Genomic DNA, 20,628 nt, shown 5'->3' with positions numbered 1-20,628 from the left:
ATATTGAGTTATGATGATGAAAGTTTATTGAAAATGACATTGTACATATTTACCTTGATATGTTGATAATTATGGCTATGCATTTCTATTTATCATGCAATATAAAATTTATAGATTACTATTAGATTATACTTGTTGGGCCCTATGCTCACCATCATTTTAGTGAAAATATTTTAGAGCTAATTATGGAGGATACGGATATTAAAAAGTAGTAGATTTATTTTCCCTACTAGCATTGTTTATTTTGTTATTCCTAGTTGGATTTTAGCCCCTGCAAGGGATATTATGCTTTAAATTTGTGTATGGACTTATATTTTAAGAGACTTGTTGAGACCTACGATAATTATAACTTTGGATTATTTATTTAGATTATTATGGTATTTCTATACTTAGCTTAGATATTATATGAGATTATTATACTGACAGATCATGTGAGAGTTACGTAGATCTCTCCACATGAATAACGCATGATTTTTTGGAAGTGGGTGTTTGCCGGGCTAACGCCCTTCCACCCACCCTCTTAATGCTGTGTTCTGTACGTCTCAATACATCACTCCAACCACTCTCAGATGGATGACCTAGGGCAGAGAGGGCTAACATCATTACCTATCAAAGAGAGGGGGAATAGGAATAGCTGCAAAGTTTTGGTGATACGTTTCGATAGAAATAAAAGAATTTTCGCATGATACAAGGGAAATGATTGGAAGAGCTTAATAACTAATACTACAACTTGTTCTTATGTTGGTCAGGTCTTTAGGAAGCACAAATGAAAAAGAAGATGAATTTATAATTTTCAAATCAAAGCTCAAAAGAACAAGTTCTCATTGGTGATAAGGAGGAGTAGAAGAGAATACTGAAGCCAACACTTTTGAGGAAAAGAATGTATTATGTTCTTTATAGGGAATGAAAAATAAAGTTCAGTTAAAATGTTATGGGTGTTATGGTATTTTCCATTTAACTTTATGTGTTGGTTGGCAAAATATAAGACAAATTAAGTTTAAGGCACAATAAGAGAAGGAAAGAAGAAGAGCAATTCCCTGGAAATGAAAATGGCAAAGAAAGCAATTGCCAAGAAGAAGAGCTTGGGCACACAATTTAGCATACAACAATGGTCAATATCTCCATCCCCCTCCCATGAAGCATGTCATTACTTCGCCATAGAAACAACCTTCATGCTCTCATCATCTTAACAAACTTTTGGAAATTCTCATATGAACTCCCTCCCTCTTTGATGCTCCTACCAGAAATCTCCTTCCACATCGAGGCCCTTTTCTTCATTTCCTCATCCCTAAGCAACTCCTCCACCTTCCCCTTGACCTGCTCCCTAGTTATGATCCCTTTTGCATCAGGAATCATCTTCAGACCAATCTTCCACACATTGCAGATGTAGCTCTGATTAAGGAACTGATCAGCGAAGTAAGGCCAACACAAGAAAGGAACTCCAATTCTCACCCCTTCCATGGTTGAGTTCCATCCACAGTGACTCAAGAAGCACGCAATAGAAGGGTGAGCTAGTACTTTTTGTTGAGGACACCAGCTCACTATCCTCCCCTGGCCTGAGACTCGAGCCCGAAACTGTTCTAACCAGTCCTGGCTCGACTGGTTCGCAAAGTCGGGCCTAACGACCCATAGAAACGGTCGACCGGATAGCTCGAGCCCGTGGGCGAGCTCTTGGAATTGAACCTGATCAAAGATTGTTGTACTACCAAAGGCAACATAGACTACAGAGTTAGATTGCTGTTCATCCAACCAAGTCATGCAGGTCAGGTCTTCAGGCCAGAAAAGCCCGATAGGCTTTTCGAACCATTCGCCGGCGAGGAGCGGCCCGATGGGTAGTATTTTGGGGAAGTGAGTGAAGGTAGAAGACTCAAGCTCATGGAAGGAATTGCTTACGATGATTTCAGCTGGATTAACTGCTTGGTTGTTATGGACTATGTATTTGTAAAAGGTCTTCTGCGCTTTGGCATCGCCGGCTTTGTTCCAGGGGAATTCCAACGTGCTGATGGGTGGCATCCCGGGCTTCAGTTGGAATATCTCTTGCCTAATTGGTAGACCTGCATGCACGGATTGCAACTAATGATCTCAGTACTAGAGAATTAAGATTCGTGACTCCTCTCTGTTTTTATTTTTAGATTCAACAAGAGTAAAAAAAAAAAAAAAAAAAAAAAAAAAAAAAAAACCTTCGTCATTAATTACTCCATCTTCTATCATCTTTGGAATGCTCAGCATCACCCAAAGAAAACCGGCGGAGGCAGGATTAAAGACGGCGACCCGCAACCCCATCCTTTTCGCCAAAGCGAACGACCACCCCATGCTCACGTCCGCTACTATCCACGTCATCTTCTTCTCTTCCTCCTCGTCCGACTCGCGGTTCTCTCTTATCACCTCCTCCAAATGCTTCGCCATGGTGGTCGTGAAGCCCTCGACCAAGCGCGCGAGATTGTTTCGGTCTTCGCCTGGTTCCAATCCATCTGGAACAGAGACTAGACGTATGCCTCGGAGCTCCTCCTCCTCCTCGTCTCCTCCTTTGTTAAGCAAGGCGGCGACGACTCGGTCGTGGTTGAAGTCGGTGTTGACGAAGGTGATCTTGAAGCCTTCAGCTACCAAGAGGTGGGAGAGCTCCATGAGGGGGATGACATGGCCTTGGGCTGGGAATGGGAGGACCAGGAGATGAGGAGAGGCCATTACGGGCACTTTGGAGTTTGGATCGATCTTGAGCTGACACAAGTATAACAATGTGGTAGTTGAACTACTACCACTGCTTTATGGGTAAAACTAGCAGGTGCCTCAATAGTTAATAACTGTACCATATTTTTGTCTTATCTTAGTCGAGATTTCACGGGCAACAAAATAACAATTCAAAATGTTTCTTCCGTACAAAATATTTTTATTTTTATTTTGGATCTCCGATCGCTCCTACAAATGACTGGAAAAACGTCCTGTAGACGAACAAATTGATATCATGACTTGTTACTTAGAGCCGCCATGATTTTATGGCTTTTTTTATTATTTATATTTATTATATTTTGTTTATCTCTTTTGTACGTATGCAATTTCCTAGTCGTAGTTTAAAGGAAAGATAAAAAGGACCATTTTTTTTTAAAGAACAAAGGAAAAAAAAAACTGAATTATTTGTTCCGACCTCAATGATCTCAGTTAATAGTTTATTGATTTCTTTAAAAAATAATTTATTGATTACAGGACAACTTATCTATATAAGTTATTTGGCTTGAAATACATATGGCAGCTTGATACAAGTAGTGGTGTAAACAAGCCGAGGTTGAGCGAGCCGACTTCAGCTTAGGCTCGACATGATATTACTTTCGAGCTTTACAATTCTGCTCAGGCTCAACTTAGCTCAACTCGAGCCGAACTCAAACTGATCCTAACCAAGCCCAAGTAGAGCTCGAGCAGAGCTCGTGTTTGATTAGAGGATGAGGTGATGGCAGCGTAGACGGTGGAAACGTGGATGGCGACTTGCCAAAGGAGGAGTAAGAGACGGCATGCCGATGGAGGAGGAGGCTAGAGAAGATGGTCAATGGAGAATGAGGAAGCCGACGGAGTGGCTAACGTTGAGCCCAACGTCGATAGAGGAGGAGGTCGCCGAAAGACACCTGCAAAGATGGTCGATGGAGGAGGAGGAGGCCGACAGAGAGAAATGAGGTGGCGGTGGCTTGCAAATAGAGACTGATGGAGAGGAGGAGGTTGGATGACTGAGGGTAGGGTGAGGGTGGGCCGGTCGTGTGGGGTGAGGCGATGGGTGGTGATCTCGTGGATGAAGATAATAGGTGAGGGTGAGGATGATAGGTAAGGCTATCGAACCAAGTCGGCTACAGCTCAGGCTCGACTCAGTATTAATTTCAAGCCGGTTTCAACGACTTAGGCTTGGCTTAGCTCTGACCGAGCCGAGATGAACTTGAGCTTCAGTTGAACCGAGCCCGAGCCAAACCTGAGCCGCTCGTTAAGCTTGACAGCCCTAGATATAAGAACATGTCTCACTCTATACTTTTTAGCACATATACTCATAAAAAATCTATTATTTGTCCGTATGTTTCTCTAAAATTAATAAATCATATAAACCTTTATTTTTTATATAAATATTACTTAGAACTAACTAGCCTTTAAAATTTGTGAAGTGAGACCCATGTTATCTACTCTATTTTGTTCTTTTTTGTTTGCTAACTCGCTAGCTAAAGAAAAATGTGCTTATTTAGCATCAGATAAGCTTCTTAATTCTTTTTTTTTACAAATATCGCGCATAAATCAAGCGTTGATCAAATCTTACAGACTATAATAACCATCCAACTAAATAATAAACAACACGCAATTATGATACGATATTAAAGATCCAAGTGAGGAAATTATCCCAAAAACACATGAAGCAATGTGATCGTGAAAACAAGCACCTTCTGACCTGTTACAGGCAACAAGCCCCTATTTAGCATCTTCTTTTATATAATATATACAACTATACAAGTAATGGGCATAACTATACAAGTAATGGGCATAAATCAAGCGCAGCACAAATCTTACATATTATAATAGGCATCCGATTAAACAATAAACATCACACAATTATGATAAGATATTCAAGATCCAAGCGAGAATTTTTCCCGAATACAGATTCACATGAAACAATGTAATCTTCGTACAATCCTTGCAAATATAACATTCAAGAAAACAAGAACTTTCTGACCTGTTATAGGTAACTAGCACTTTGTGGATGCTCAATGCCTGTATCAAACTCCTAGACATTATGCTAACATTAGGTGACAGTTCCGCAGACCTAAATCTAGCGCTTCGTGGTGACTGGACGAGAAGGCCCAAAGTAGTTTGTAACCAAACCCATGACTGCAAACCTGGCACAGTTCAGAGTCATCAGTAACACCCTGTTATGTAAGTCCTTAGAATAACATACATACGCAGCTCCTAAACTTTACATTGTTGCATCAAGAAACTAACAGATTTAATGCTGCAGAAAAGGAACTGAAATATATGTACAAGAATTTGCCCATCCATTTGAGATTTAATGTTTTCTTCCACACATTGCTCATTAAATTAAACTCAATGAGGACTAAGAAAGACCAAATAAAAAAAGAACGAAGGCAAGAAATAATAAGAATTTATTTTTCTTGTCAAAATCTTTTGCTCTTCAGTTTTATCATTGAGATGTCATGTTAACCTGTCTATGTAAACTAAACTCTGACCATCTCCCATGATATTCAGTGTCAACCAACTGTAACTCATACAGTTGCACATGCAGTTTTCTCTGGAAAATAAGTCTTCAATAATTTAGAGCAACTAAACAGTAAGATCAGCAAGCTTAGGTGCTGTTATAAGGCAACCACATGCAATCATGCATATCACAAAAAGAAAATGAAATAGACAAAAGATATTGTTTAAGTAACCACTGCTAATGTATAGGATGGTCTACACAAGGGTGCCCACCACCAGCCCGTAGGTCCAAACAAAAATTTCCAGACCATAGCCCAACACAATCTGAACTAGGATTGGATGAGTCACTTTGGAAGTCCAAGCCCGATTCCCAACTTGAAAAGCCCCAACTGACAGGCTGGGGCTCAACCCTGTCCTAAGCTTGAGGTGAGCCAATACCCACCTTCCTCCTACCCTTCCACCCACCCTCTTAATGCTCTGTTCTGTACTTCTCAATACATCACTCCAACCACCCTCAGATGGATGACCTAAGGCAGAGAGGGCTAACACCATTACCTATCAAAAAGAGGGGGAAAAGGAATAGCTGCAAAGTTTTGGTGATACGTTTGGATAGAAATAAAAGAATTTTCGCATGATACAAGGGAAATGATTGGAAGGGCTTAATAACTAATACTACAGCTTGTTCTTATGTTGGTCAGGTCTTTAGGAAGCACAAATGAAAAGGAAGATGAATTTATAATTTTCAAACCAAAGCTCAAAAGAACAAGTTCTCACTAGTGATTAGGAGTAAAAGAGAATACTGAAGGCAACACTTTTGAGGAAAAGAATGTACTGTTATGTTCTTTATAGGGAATGAAAACATAAAGTTCAGTTAAAATGTTATGTGCATTATGGAATCTTCTCTTTACTTCATGTGTTGGTTGATTATAACTTATAACAGACATTGAAGCTGCTACCTGAGGGATATTGACATATTGTTACTTAAGCTTTTCTTTCCTTAAAAAATGGAAACAAAGAATTACGTTACTTTTTCTTAAAAAACTGGTCAATGACATGACTCTACAATCCCACATTGATCTAGAGTAAAGCTTCTTAATCATGCAGCAACTAGTCACAGTTGAAGAACATAAAGATATGCAGCAACACAATATAAAAACATACTATTGACTTGTAATTTCATTGGTGGATCCAATAGAAAATATGCATCATGATCTTAATAGATATAATGGAAGAAAATAAACAAGGAAAATATTACTTACATAAAAGCCATAGATATCTGTTTAAGATCATTTTCGAAATTCTTCATGTTTGCAAGAGCCTGGGCACAAAATATTATAGCCAGCCATGAACAAAGCTTGTACTGGAGGAAAGGAAGAAAGGATGTCAAAAGGGAACAATGTTATAGATAACAACTAAAATAAACAGCAAACAAGTACATCTGATGAATACCATGAACAGCCTGAATAAAGAAAATTTAATCAACTCCAGAGAATCTTATACTACCCACAATAGAACTTGAAAAAAGTGTACACAAATTGAGAGGACGAGATTTTCTAGAACTTCTTTTCCTCTTATTTCTTTATCCTAATCGCCGGAATTTCTTCTTTTGTTTTCTTTCAAACCTAAAATCTAGTTGGTTGCTTTCAAGCATAAACATCTCAGATATCCTAACTTCTCTTCCTGCTTCCCCCTTTTGAGTTCGCATTTAACTAAAAATAAGTTACAGATCTACCAAATAAAGAGGATCCATTCTCTAGTTACAGATGAACCGAAGTAATCAAGACTAAGACATCAAGGAGGCGTATACAATAGATCGGAAGCTAACAAGCAAGATATTGATCGATCTAAAGGATAAGAAGAGGATATTAGACTCGAAACAGATCGGAGAAGAAGTAAAGAACAGGTACGCGAAACATCACGCCGGTAACTCCGAGGACGACGGCGAGGAACCCGGCGTAGTCTATGGGAAGATCCTGAGGAGATAGCGTCGGCGGCACGTAGGGCTTCGCCGTCGACGGCTGCCTCGGATCGCTCGCCGATGAGCTCGTATCCTTCATCGCTCTCTCGTCTTCCTGCGGATCCAACGATTTCTCGTGCGAGATGGGAATCGAACGGGTCTTTCGATAGGGAACGATGTATATAATAAGCAGACGCAGAGTCGGCCTTGGAAACCTCTAATCACCTCGACGGCGCCGACTTCCAGAGATAAGTATTTGAGTTCTTGATATGTTAATGGGCTACTATTGGGCCACATATAAATTCATGGGCCAGCCCAAAATAAATTAAAATAAAATGAAGAGCCGAAGCGCTCTTTTCCCGGATCATTGACCGTGCTCAAATCACGGGGACAACGGACGGCTGTGATTCGACCAACGCAACCCCGACGTGCTTGGCATCACGATTCGCTCGGAGGCCGTTGGATTCGGAGAAACGGACGGCTGATTGTGACCTTTAACGTCCTCAATCTTCTAATAAATACTTCACCCCCACGGCAATCTCGGATCTCTTCGTCGCAGACGCTCTCTCTTCTCTCTCTCTCTCTCTCTCTCTCTCTCTCTCTCTCTCTCTCTCTCTCAAATAGAGAGCTCTTATTAGGGTTTGCGAAGGCTTCTCTCTTCCCTTTGGCGTGGAGAAATGGAGAGAGAGAACCATGTCTACATGGCGAAGCTCGCGGAGCAAGCGGAAAGATACGATGGTGAGTGCTCCGATCCGTGTGATCTCATCTGGTTTGGCTCTCTATTTGCTTCAATCCGTGCTTTTTTCTTGTTGATTTTTACGTCCATTCTGAGTCATGTTTGGCGTCAATCTGCTTGTTTTTCTTATTATTTTGGCTTTTTGTTGCAAAACTTTAACTTTTATCTTTGTAGCAAGTCTTGTATCCTCTGGATCTAAGTCTTTGGATGACGTCTCGACTTCTTGTTGCAAATGCACCTGATTCAATGGTCGATCACTGTATAAATTTGATATATTTTTTGAAAAAGAATAAGGAATGAGGCATTGGTAGATAATGTACTTTCTCTAGTTGATATTAGCTAATCCAATTCTACCCTGGCGATCTGCACAAAGAGAAACCAACTGAAAAGAAAGGAAATTAATGAATGAGTGGGCGGTAAATTTAAAATGACTTGGCATTCACTTTATGCTGATGGAAGCTTACTGGATGGTTTCTGTGATCTGTTTATTTGGTAAGTTGGAATGTAGAATTAGAAATGGTTGTGAAAATAATGTGTTATTAAACTAGTTGGATAAGATAACCTTCAAGTTTTCTTTCCCTTTTCACAAAATGAGGTTGTTAACTCATGAAAAACGAATTTTTGTAAACGTCTTTTTTGGCTTATATCCAAAGCAACATTCCTGGAAGCACATACTTCGTTAGTAGCAAAACATGATTTCAGTAGCAAAACATGATTTCAATTTATTGATGCAGAAATGGTTGAAAGTATGAAGAATGTTGCGAAGCTTGATTTGGAGCTGACAGTTGAGGAGAGGAACCTCCTCTCAGTGGGTTATAAAAATGTCATTGGAGCTCGTCGAGCATCATGGCGCATCATGTCATCTATTGAGCAGAAAGAAGAATCAAAAGGGAATGAGCAGAATGTCAAACTAATAAAAGGGTACCGTCAGAAGGTAGAAGAGGAACTGACTAAGATATGCAATGACATCTTGTCTATCATAGATCAGCATCTGATTCCATCTTCTAGCTCTGGAGAATCTACTGTTTTTTATTACAAGATGTAAGTGTTTGTGCTACTTGACTTTATGCAGTGATTAGCTATTATCTCATTTTGATTTGATTTATTATTTGTTGTTTTGCTAAAATTTCGGATTTCCTATTTTTATCGTTAAATATTTGTAGACTTATAGTTTCCTATGTACTCCCTAAAACAGGAAATGGAATTAGGTTTATTTCTGTAAGAGTGTTTTACACTTCTTTTTATCATCTTACTTGTATAGGACATGGCTTCTGAAAGAAATGTGCTTGAAGTGAATATATTGCTTGTTGGGAATTAGTTGATTTTTCTGTTCAGTATTATTTCATTTACACTGATAATGCAATGTTAGAAGCTGGGTGCACTGGATAAATCAATAGTGGATACACGGAAGCATTCTGAAATGTGCAAGTGACTAATCCATGTTTTCAACTGATTTTGTTATAATTCATTCAATGTATGAAATAGGTTCATTGAATTACTGTTTCTATGCATTCCCAATTTAGACCTTGATTTTTTTTTCTATCTTGTTAGTTGGTGAATCTTTGGCAGTCTAAATGCTGCCACCAGTGGAAGTTGAATTATCGGTGTTGTTTTGGTTTGGTCCTTTTCAGTCTATAAGTTGAACTATTGGTGTTGTTTTGGTTTGGTCCTTTTCAGTCTATAAGTTGAATTATCGGTGTTGTTTTGGTTTGGTCCTTTTCAGTCTACTACTAATGTACCGACTCTATTGCAGGAAGGGTGATTACTACCGGTATCTTGCGGAGTTTAAGAGTGATCAAGAAAGAAAAGAAGCTGCTGAGCAATCCATGAAAGGCTACCAGGCATGTCCAATATTTTGCTGTTCTCATACCATATTTATTTTCTCTAACATCTTTCCTCTTTAGGCTGCGTCAAACACAGCCAATTCTGATTTGCCTCCAACTCATCCTATTCGACTTGGCCTGGCACTAAATTTCTCAGTCTTCTATTATGAAATTATGAACTCACCTGAGAGGTATATTTGAACCCTTAAAAATTTCACGCATGTTGTCTTTTCTCTTTTGGTCTTTTGTTCCTTCAATAATATCTGAACATTTTTAGGGCGTGCCATTTGGCCAAACAAGCCTTTGATGATGCAATTGCAGAGCTGGACAGCTTGACTGAGGAGTCCTACAAAGATAGTACTTTGATTATGCAGTTGCTGAGAGACAATCTTACTCTCTGGACTTCTGATTTACCTGAAGATGGAGGTAATGCAGGATAGGGAGAAACTTCTCGCAAAATATATAGGATAGAGAGAAATGAGATGTGCAATAAAATGTTGCAAGAGTTGATAATCATTTTTTTTTGTTCTCATGCTTACAAATTATTTTTTTCTCAAAGGAAGTTTAAAAATAGTGTGTTGACAACTATTAAACTTAATAGGAGGATTGATATACCTAAGGTGCTTTTTGTATTGGGGCAAACATTCTCTTATTTTCGAAATTTACAAGGATATAGGGCATTCTCTTTTTCTTTAGGAATGTACCACATAAAAACATTCTTGATCATATCAATAACTGTAGTTATGGAAGGCATGCCTATTTGATTTGTATGTCCTATAAAATTGGGTTAGTTCAGAGCATTCCACACATTAATACTTTCTCTCTCCTCTTTTTTTGATCATATTTCTTATTCATTGTTCGGTTCCAGCTCATGTTTAGTGAGAAAAATAATTTCCATCTCTACGCTGAAAGCCAAAATACTTTGCAGGTGATGATGGATTTAAAGGTGAGGAGGCTAAAGCAGCTGCTGAGCCAGAGGTATGTTAAATCTCTTTAATTTTAATTTGTCTTTTCCAAACTATGTTTTGATCATGAATACATTTCTTGTCTCAGCACTAGTGAGATGCTTCCTCCCAGCTTGATGGAGCAACTAGCGTAATTCTGCAGCACTAGTCTTTAAGATGTCAATTGGACAATAGTTTCTCCATTAATGCATAAATTATATGATCTGTTCCCCTAATTAGGGTGCACATTTGGTATTATTCCCTTATTAACACTATTTTTGGTGTCTGAAAAGCATCCTGTATTTGGTCAAAGGATGCAAATGGTGGCAGCAGTGGAGATGTTCTTTTTTCCATTTCTCATTATTGTGCTAAATGTTTTTGAAACTTTGTATCCATGAATATCTTATTGTGGGGTCATTATACTAACTGTTCTTCATTGTTGGCCTAAAAGCAACTAGGCAACTTGTTTCAAAAGAACAATTATGCACCTCGCTGAAAATTGTTTGACATGGTGTTACCAAATTATTCAATGACGCGAGTAAGATTTATGCATATTTTTTAGAACAATTTCAGCAGATGGCAGCCAATGCTGTCGGTTAACAGCATGAGCATGGCAGGCAATGTGATCGTGCTATTTAAATGGACGTTGTCTACATTACAACTGCTGCTCTAATATCAGAAATTAATGAAAAGAACTCTACAACTCGATAACTAATATTATTACATTATCGACAATCGACAGAGATCATATAGCCACAGATATTCACAAAATCAATACCTAAAACTGAACTAAGATAAATAGAAAGTTTATTTACTGTTACATTGAATAATATATATATACATAGCTGCTAGTTTTACACTGGGCAGATCGAGAGCAGAAACTCAGGCATGGATCTCTGTAACTGTATGCCACAAAAGGGGCATAATGGAAGAGAAGGCCCATGGATATTAAGGTATTCGTTCCCATCCTTAACATCTAAAGGTGACTTTGACATGGTAAAGAATGCCAGAGGTGCCAGTTTGTCAATCCACCGTTGGCAACAGATGCAAAACCATAATGGCGCAGAGATAGAACACAACCGCATTGAAACGGCACACCTAGGTAACCTGTGGCTTTGTGTTGCGTTGTTGTCGATCTCGTGGCCTTTGCACCAGGCAGCATCCGGCGAGTCAAACTGGACCAATGCAGAACAAAAGCTGCAGATTTCGTTGGTCGCATATTCACACACAGAATTGATCCTGAGGAGGAAAGATAAGTAAGAATCAGAGGATAAGAGGAATAGGCAAGGATCAATAAAATTTAAACCAAAGAACCGATAGTAACAGCATCAAAGTATTCCTCTGCACTGAAGATACTGAATACTTGAGATTTGGAGAAAATTACTTCTAGAATTGTAAATTATGAGGATGGGAAAAAAACAGTGATTACCTGCTTCCTAGTTCTCTAATTTCTGACCTGAGGACTTTAAGTCGATTGTCCACCACTTCATTGTTGAGCACTATCCAGTGCTCCATCTGTGCCACTCCAACTGGGAACCAGCACGTATCAACTGAAAACTCATTGGATAAACAAGCCACACGACTCAAAACAGTACTGAAAGTCAAGGCCACAAGCCTCTCTTGCTGCTTTCTTTCACTGTTGACAAGATACTTATTCCACGAATCAATCTCTTTATCATTGTTGTTGATCTCATTGAAATTATGCTGCCCCCAGTTATGTAACTCCGCAGTCATCTCAGTAGACATTAATCGCCTACAAATAATGTTGAGAAGATGTATTTTGCGAGAGCAGACCTTTGACAGCGTACTCTGTACACGCAACAAAATCTTCTCAACAGAAACACTTGGTTGGTCATCCGAAAACCAACATGAGATCCACTTTGAAAGTAAATTCTCCACAAAGGTAGTAGAAGATTTCTTGAATGCTTGTAATGCAGTTATAACATCCCATAGGACAAGCATTTTATCTATGTTCTCGTAGTTTTTGAGAGACCACAAAATGTTGGATTCCCAGCACAAGAAATCTCTCTCAGATAAAACTGAGGATACGGTACCACAAATCAAGTTCTTCTCTGGTGGAACTTCAAGGAGCTGCCCTCCAGTCCAGAAAAATTCAACCACTGCTTTCTGAGTCCTGCAAGATGTGAATTAGAGGATTTAGCTGCAAAATGAAACATAAACATTTATCGTATTATCAAGGAGTGGCACCTGACGGTCTTATGATATGTACTCCATCATAGTTTACATTCTTCTAAGAAACAAAAATCACCTGGCCTGATACATTTGATTCAAAAGGTTGGCATCAAAACTGCGGACCTGAATTGAGGAAATACTATTAGATCATCCTAATTAGATGCACATAATAATGTAAAATAGCCATAACTAAACCAAGACAAGGAAGAAATAGAAAAAACTGTGGCAAAGCTGCTGGACTCCACAAATTTTTTCGGAAGCCACCCTCACACTAATTGCTGTAGGAAATTCACCTGTTCCTCCTACAACTACCATCAGTCCTACCCTCACACTAGTCAATCCACAAAGTTGACTCATATAGTTGGGAGCAAAGGTTTGGTGGGTGGTTGTCGTCAATCTACCTAACTTGAAACTAAGATGAATGTTCACAATGCAACCTTCGCTTGGTTATTCTCTTATAGAAATCTATTGATCACTCATATTTCTGTCCCAAAGTAATAATAAAATAAATGAATAAATAAATGATAAAATTGTAGGCGTTTCTGAGTCAAGTTTACCACGGCAACCATCAATTCTCCAGGGGCTAGTGCAAGACCAAAGCACTGATCAGATAATTGTGGGAGCTGCATATAAGTTTCATACTCCATAAGAAACTAGAAAAATAAAGCTGAAAATTCAAAGAAAAATGCGATGCATTCTGCCATACATTTGTCAAGTTCTTGAGCCCAGGAAAACTTGAAGGGAAAGGAACCTCTTTTACATGGATTCCATGCAGGATCCAACTATGGATAGAATTGTCCTGTTGATCAAGAAATACAACTGAGTTCACTGAACAAGTCCTAAGAGAGATAAGTCAGAGTGAAGCTACAGAATGGACCGGTCTCATCAGTCCAAAATAGTGAAAGACAATAAATCCTACTTTCTGTGGACTGTCATGGGAGCCAGACAATCTGTCTGCCATTTAAATTGTGATGATTTATGAATAGTTAGATAGTTAATGCATGTCAAGGGAAACTGATAATGCATGTAATGGCTTAACCTACACATAAACTTTGTCATACAATGGGTTAATTACAATGACGAACTTTGCCTAGAAAGATACATTTGTTGGCAAGCATCAAAAGAGCAACAGTATAACTACTAAGGAAGTATGTCAACATGACTGAAGTTTATAGACCACTTCTCAAGAACAACTTTTAGTCTTTTATAATAAATTATGTGAATATCTGAAAAAAAAATCAACAGCTATAATTGCTCATAAATGACAGAAATTTAGAGATTCAGCAAACTAGTCATTTGGAGAATGTCATATCTTATATAAGCACACAAGAAACCAACGGATATTAGTCAAGGACATAATAGCTCATAAGTATATAGGTTAAATGACCTGGCTGCAGCTGTACAAACAACGGCCATTGAAAGCCCAAGCTAGACCTGTCACCTATAGTAGTATCAGAAAAATATTGACTACTACTTTAATATAATGACATGAAACTCTGTTAAGATGTAGATATACCACTTGGTCATGCGCATCATGGATACCAACACACTGAAATTTGTTGCTCAATATGTTACATTTCCATGTTTCAAGTGATCCAGATCCTCTTCCAATTGCCAAATGAACTTCATCTTGAACTTGAACTGGTATGACCATTGAAATTGTTGAAACTGGGGAAGAGGTGACAGTGTTGACCTATTCAAGAAAAAAAATTTGAATAACATGTTGAATTCAGAGCTATTAGAAAAGGTCGCTTTAATGTCCTACCCATGTATACCTGAATACACACTGGATACTGATACTTGTCAAATCTGGCATGTAGATACATGCAGATACTTCTCATCAAATATGCACTTAAAATATAAATGCTATGGACACAGTAAAGATATTTCTTTTGATACTTTATGGGAGAGGCTGAGGTCGATGTCTTCAAGAATCAAGACAATGGGAACCATATGATGCTCTATAAAAATTTACATTTAAGGACTTGTGTATTTTACTCCACTTGGAGGTCAGGGTGCTTGTTTCCTGATGGATGGTAAACTTAATCATTGGCACGAAGGTTGATGACACATGTAAGGTCAAATGCCATTGTCAAAATTATAAGTGTGGATGTGTTATAAATTATTAATTCTTGTTGATTACTCGAACTTGTTTATACTAAAAATAATAGAAGTTGCTATCCTGTTATTATCATAGGTCACAGAAATGTCTTCTTTACTAAAACAGACAAAACAGCACCTGGCATATATTACATGCATACTATTTGATTTTATTCCTATACCCATACCATATATTATCTAATAAATCAAGGAATAACTGTATGTACATAGCATATTAACAGTATTCCTTGTTCATGCCCATGCTACATGATCTGACCTTTCTATCAACCCTTTCAGGCAAAATAGGAAGGAAAGAGCTAAAGACAGCAAAATGTTACCTCAAATAACAAGGAAAAGAACATTCCACTTGGCCTTGTAGATCGAATTAGTCCTTCAATATCTCCAATCCATACCTTCACACTGAAAATAAAGAACTGTTAATAGATCTTAATACATATGCCTTGACGTGAGTATTTAATGGAATATATTATATTTTCAATTAGCTATATAAAGGAGGACAGCAAAGCTTTTGATTAATGCTGCTGCTCAATAATTGATCCCACTATTGAGATCACATGAATTTTTACCTCCTCTAAGAGCTCAATGATAGATCACTAGTAGAAAAGATACTATGTTTAAAATCTTGAGAAGGCAACAGTCATAATCTTAGAAAGTCTAATCGCTTCCTGAACAACTTTGAATACCAAACTCACTTATTTCTTTAACAATATCTTTAAAGCTCAAGGAAATAACATAAACAATTGTCCTCACTAGAGATAAATGTACAATGTATATGCAAAATCAGTTTGGTAGAACGGTATCATGCCCTGATGCCCTCCAATGCTTTCATATTTTCTTGAATCCTTAACTCTTTAAGAACCAGGGTAGTTTCGCTGGCAAACTAGATGTAAACCATCTAACTACCAGAAAAGATAGGTAAAAATAAAACGTTCAAATGGAGAGAAAGACTAGGTCAAAGCAATTCTATTGAAGTTATTGTTTCCCAAAAATAAAACACATCGCACAAAATTATGTCCTTAAGCTTCGATGATTGCAAGGGTCAATGCAAAAACTACTAAGAGAAACCAACATGACTAATTCATCTTTCAAATTTTAACCGCAGAAATCTTAACTAGAATGTGTCACTTAACGCAAAGGATAGGCTTGTGCCTTGCATGGCTGCACCAAAGTGGTCATGGTGGAGCCATAGATGTGGCCTCTCCAGTCTCCAATAATAGGGTTATGCTCGCGTGAATCTTACCCTCAACCCCACAAACATTGTGGAGTAAATGCCTTTAGCCACAGCCTAACTACAAATAGCGGCCTCCTGTCTACACCTTGTGGTCTACCCTAAGTGCATGTAGATGCATCACATTTGATAAGAGTAAACTACAAATTAGAAACCTAACCGATAAGAATGAAAGAAGAGCACAACTAATTAATAGTAAAAAGTAAAATCACCTCCCATCACAACTCCCAGTAGACAAAACTAATCGGGGCTTCGAAGAACTTGCATCAGAAATTCCCCAACTAATGGCAGTAATCCATGAATTATGAGCCTGGAGAAGTTCGATGAACATTGCATCAATGGGAACCCTACCATGCTCTATAGTGTAGCATTGGGGTGTACAGATTCTCCAAAAAGAAATATCACCAGACTTTGCTCCAACAGCCAGAATAGTACATTTGTTGGAGACATAAGGACTTCTTCCGTGTGATGGTAGTATCGGGGACCAAGTGACTATGAGGGATGATAAAACTGCACTTCGAGATGCATATTGGTTTGCTGTGATCAGAGGGTGAACATCATTTTTTCTATTTTTACCTGACCTTCCATCAGATATTGGTGGAAATCTTTGACCATTCACCAAAAGATTTGCAGATCCAGCATCAACAACCTGCAATTATATGATAACAAACTAAACAGACTATCTAGTAGAAAATTACTGTGTTGGGATTACATAATAATGTATTTTACAGCACAAAAAAAGAAGCTATTTTAGCTTCAGTCCCTTGAAGCATTGGGTGTAAAAAAAATCATTCCAGAACAAAAAAAATTAAACACCTCATGTGAAGAACCTAAATTCGACCAGGAGCATGGACTTAAAGAAACCTTCATGTTATTGCTACTAGAATTTGAACCAGATGCTGCAAGGTGTCCAGCTCTATCTGGAAGAACATTGCAGGAAATGTCCGCAATGCAATCTGCATTGACTTGCTTCTGAAATAAGAGAACAATTTTCCAAGGTAAAATGGGAAAAGACAAAAGGAAGTTCAGGAGCTAAATACTTTTCTCTGAAATCATTAAATGTAGTAGCGCTTAATTTATATCAAAGAATCTGTTACAGAACTCACATGTGGAACCAATGCCAAAGAAGCATTAAGCTCTCCAAATTTAGTAGTTTGAAGATACTCATAAAGCAGGATGGAGATGTCTGCAACCTACAACAGATAAGAGAATGATGAGGCATACAAGATAAGCAGAAAATGATTTTCTCATGAAAATAATCATCCTAAAGAAGGACATCAAAATTGTGCCATCCATATTAAGAATGATTGGAGTATAAAACATGAAATATGGCAAAAGATATGAAGCCACAAGAGAGTTAAAAAAAGAAGAAAGCAGTGAATTAAACTATAAAGTAACTTCAAATCAATCATCTCAGCTGACAGCAGATAGCCCAGGCAGTAACTAGATGTACCTCATTTCTTAAATTGCCCAACATAAGTAAAGCAGCTCCCATAATGAAAGAATGGAACTTCAGCCACAGAGCAGGAAAGTCAACTGCTATACAAATCCTTCCCTTGGTAAGGTCAAGACTACTACTAGCAATGGTAGGAAAGCCATCAACAATATAGGATCCAAGAATTCCATGTCTTCATCTAATACTACACAGTAAACACAAACCCCTTGACAAGGATGAACTATATCTCATCTAATGGGAGTAAGCTAGGTCCTTACTAACAATTATAGGCTTTTCATTAGGGAGATGCTTTCCACCTAGCTTAGGCAAATAAAACAAGCTGCCTACTAAGATTCCATGTCTTCATCTAATACTACACAGTACATACAAACCCCTTGACACGGACGAACTATTATCTCATCTAATGGCAGTAAGCTAGGTCCTTACTAACAATTATAGGCTTTCATTAGGGAGATGCTTTCCACCTTGCTTAGGCAAATAAAACAAGCTGCCTACTAAGACCATCAACGTTTTTTTTAGAAACGAATTCTGATCATCTCTAAATGTGGGGTTGTGATTATTGAATACTTCCTCTGCCTTTTTCCCATAATATAGTCCTGTAGATTGTTCCCTAAGTTCTTTCACTATTTCCCATAATGAAACCTTCATCATAGTTCCACACATTCTGCAAACAATAAGGCATGTTTGTTTTTGGTTTTTTTTTTTGGGGGCGATATGGAGGCTGCCTGGACCGAGGAAAGCAGTCCAGTTCATTTGGGCAGCTGTCTTGAACAGTGTTCCAGTTGCAAGGTGCCACTGTGTACATTTTGTCAATGTTTATAGAATTCCTTATGTCATACAAGTTTACTCACAACTTAATACATTATGCCTACCTCAACCCACTCAGCATGAAATTCACAATATGGAGCACGATACAGCTTCACGTGACCATCAGTAGTGCACACTGCCAGCAAACATCTGAAGGCCAATTACAAATACAAAGAGCTTAGGTTATTGGGGCCTACAAAAAACATTTCTACATCGAGGATTTATAGGGATAAAAAAATTGCAGGAAAAAGATATAATCCTTTAAACAAAATGATATATACCCTGAATTAGGAGCAAATCCTGGTTGAGACCATGAAATTGACCGCACACAAGGACGGACATCACGTGATAAACAAGTAGGCATTAAATATGGACTAAGAAGATCTGCAAAAGTTCCAACAAACCTTCATATCAAGCAAAGATGATTGAATACATGAAAGATAACATAGTTATTAATTTTCATATTGAAAGAACAAACATGTTGCAACAATTTAAAAGATGCATACTCAAGAAAGCATCAATCTTACAATCAACTCTAAACTCATATTCCCACACGAATATGGAAGTATAAATATATTCTCTTCCAGATATATTTAAAATATACTGATTCTGGAGTTTCAAATCTAATATATTGGCTCCCTTCTAGTGACTTGCCTATTTGTGTTTGATTTGTAAAGTTAAAACTCCACAATTTTTTTATATCCAAGTTTAAATATATCCTCGTCCCAGCACATTAATTTTGTATTTCAATCACTTTACTCAACAAAACTTTCTGGCCCCTCATGCAATGTTCATAGTACTGAAAAGAAAAACCAACAACTGTAAAAACAGACTAAGGATTTTGTGCTATCCATTGTTCTTTGTATAAAGTAGTCCATAGTTCATTCCACTAGAGCTTATACTTCGAAGCTTTAACCACATTCAATAGCTGATTAACATTTTCCAAATCTGAGAATATAGTTCCATCCTATTTGAGCAAAGCAGTAGGTCATTATTCCTATCTATGATGTTATGGCCTAACACTGGTTCCATACCATAAAAGGTATGTGTATAATGTATAGAAAAAATAATAATATAAATGAGTTGACATTACATAATTATAAACCAGAAAAAAAATGAAAAGACTGAAAGAAAACACCACCTTCTCTGTCCACTACTCCTATAGGAAATGGCTTATTGGGACGAAGTGTAATCAGTCCTCGAGGACCCACGAGAAAAGCTGGATTCTGGTAGAAGCACAAAAGGATTTTCTCGATAAATAACAATTTAAGAGATTAGACACTATTTCCAAGAACATAGAAAAATAAACTATGTAATCATAAGAATAGCATCGTGCAGATACCAATATAGTGATGAGATGGCCTGAAGCAATAGCCACCAAGTTTTCATTCGACCAAGAAATGGAGTTTGGATATGAAGGAGAAGCAACTAATGGTGCTGCCTGGTAATGTGAAGCCATAGCACTTGAACCCTGTCATATCAGTTAGAGTGAGAACGAGGGTCAGGAAACAATCGAATCATGACTAAAAGGAACCACAATTCAAACTGTACTCAAAAACAAAAATAAACGTGAAGAAGAATTTCAAAAGCACAAAAATTATCTGAACAACAGGCCCACCAATATCTATATCCAAATTTATGCACTAGAAATCGGTACTAAGAAATGGCAAAAATATAAAGTAATATTTGGCCCAAACAAGTATCTATATTAATCGTACATAACAAAAGAATATAAAATTAAATTGGATTGAAAAGATGTTGCACATATACAAGTATTACGGTATGTAATGCGAATACTTAACGGATATGAATCAAACCGAGAAACCCTTATTTAGAGGCCCGCGAGGAAGCCTGCACTCCAAGCCTACTGATACTAAACCATCAACGAAGTCCATACGAAAATTATTCAGGAGGCAACACATTAAAACTCAAGTAGAAAAACATCCGATCATTAAACAGTGCAATCACTTACTATAGCTAATTATAATAAGTTAAAGAAAACAACCTTAGGGGTGGGGGGAGAACTTGCTGCCTTCGCAAACGAGCAATCAACCTCGCCCAAATAGCTAAAAGTCGGTTCCTTTCCGCTTCAAAGCTCCGTCCCTCTTCTCCTTTTCTTCGTTGTGCGGTCCAGCTCCGGAGTAGGGTTTCACTTCTCTTGAAAGTAGCTCAAGAGGGCACCATTGAC

The 20,628-nt window shown here is 38.0% G+C and overlaps 4 protein-coding genes across 6 annotated transcripts; 1 reads left to right on the top strand and 3 right to left on the bottom strand.

Annotated features, from left to right (window-relative positions):
* Positions 1-1,010: 1,010 nt before the first annotated feature.
* Positions 1,011-3,004, bottom strand: LOC140783747 (UDP-glycosyltransferase 83A1-like). Its single transcript, XM_073130768.1, has 2 exons — positions 2,181-3,004; positions 1,011-2,054 (listed from the first exon to the last, which is right to left on the bottom strand). The coding sequence occupies exons 1-2, from the start codon at positions 2,683-2,685 to the stop codon at positions 1,171-1,173; spliced, it is 1,389 nt and encodes a 462-aa protein (XP_072986869.1). The 5' UTR covers positions 2,686-3,004; the 3' UTR covers positions 1,011-1,170.
* A 1,549-nt stretch (positions 3,005-4,553) lies between these two features.
* On the bottom strand, positions 4,554-7,376 carry LOC140783750 (protein Asterix). Its single transcript, XM_073130772.1, has 3 exons — positions 7,083-7,376; positions 6,435-6,535; positions 4,554-4,859 (listed from the first exon to the last, which is right to left on the bottom strand). Exons 1-3 carry the CDS (start codon positions 7,230-7,232, stop codon positions 4,793-4,795), a joined length of 318 nt encoding a protein of 105 aa, XP_072986873.1. The 5' UTR covers positions 7,233-7,376; the 3' UTR covers positions 4,554-4,792.
* A 221-nt stretch (positions 7,377-7,597) lies between these two features.
* Positions 7,598-11,061, top strand: LOC140783749 (14-3-3-like protein GF14 iota). 2 transcript variants are annotated; one of them, XM_073130770.1, is made up of 8 exons: positions 7,598-7,714; positions 7,751-7,870; positions 8,603-8,909; positions 9,622-9,709; positions 9,773-9,882; positions 9,969-10,117; positions 10,620-10,669; positions 10,745-11,061. In XM_073130770.1, exons 2-8 carry the CDS (start codon positions 7,810-7,812, stop codon positions 10,748-10,750), a joined length of 771 nt encoding a protein of 256 aa, XP_072986871.1. In that variant the 5' UTR covers positions 7,598-7,714; positions 7,751-7,809; the 3' UTR covers positions 10,751-11,061. The 2 variants fall into 2 exon arrangements, with proteins under 2 accessions (XP_072986871.1, XP_072986872.1); XM_073130771.1 differs by lacking the exon at positions 7,598-7,714 and having other exon boundaries at positions 7,819-7,870.
* Positions 11,062-11,317: 256 nt separating this feature from the next.
* Positions 11,318-20,587, bottom strand: LOC140784740 (uncharacterized). Of its 2 annotated transcripts, none has more exons than XM_073132270.1 (16): positions 20,446-20,587; positions 19,783-19,911; positions 19,582-19,666; positions 18,722-18,824; positions 18,506-18,590; positions 17,284-17,370; positions 16,994-17,149; positions 16,390-16,826; positions 15,267-15,348; positions 14,345-14,521; positions 14,216-14,269; positions 13,535-13,627; positions 13,386-13,451; positions 12,905-12,951; positions 12,065-12,769; positions 11,318-11,874 (listed from the first exon to the last, which is right to left on the bottom strand). In XM_073132270.1, the coding sequence occupies exons 2-16, from the start codon at positions 19,897-19,899 to the stop codon at positions 11,490-11,492; spliced, it is 2,679 nt and encodes an 892-aa protein (XP_072988371.1). In that variant the 5' UTR covers positions 19,900-19,911; positions 20,446-20,587; the 3' UTR covers positions 11,318-11,489. The 2 variants fall into 2 exon arrangements, with proteins under 2 accessions (XP_072988371.1, XP_072988372.1); XM_073132271.1 differs by having other exon boundaries at positions 17,042-17,149.
* Positions 20,588-20,628: the final 41 nt, after the last annotated feature.

Source organism: Typha latifolia, chromosome 3 (genome assembly GCF_019914945.1).
Source record: "Typha latifolia isolate L0001 chromosome 3, TyphaL0001v2, whole genome shotgun sequence".
NCBI classification, from domain to species: Eukaryota; Viridiplantae; Streptophyta; class Magnoliopsida; order Poales; family Typhaceae; genus Typha; species Typha latifolia.
Note: the sequence above shows the minus strand (reverse complement) of the source record. Positions and strands in the feature narration are given on the sequence as shown.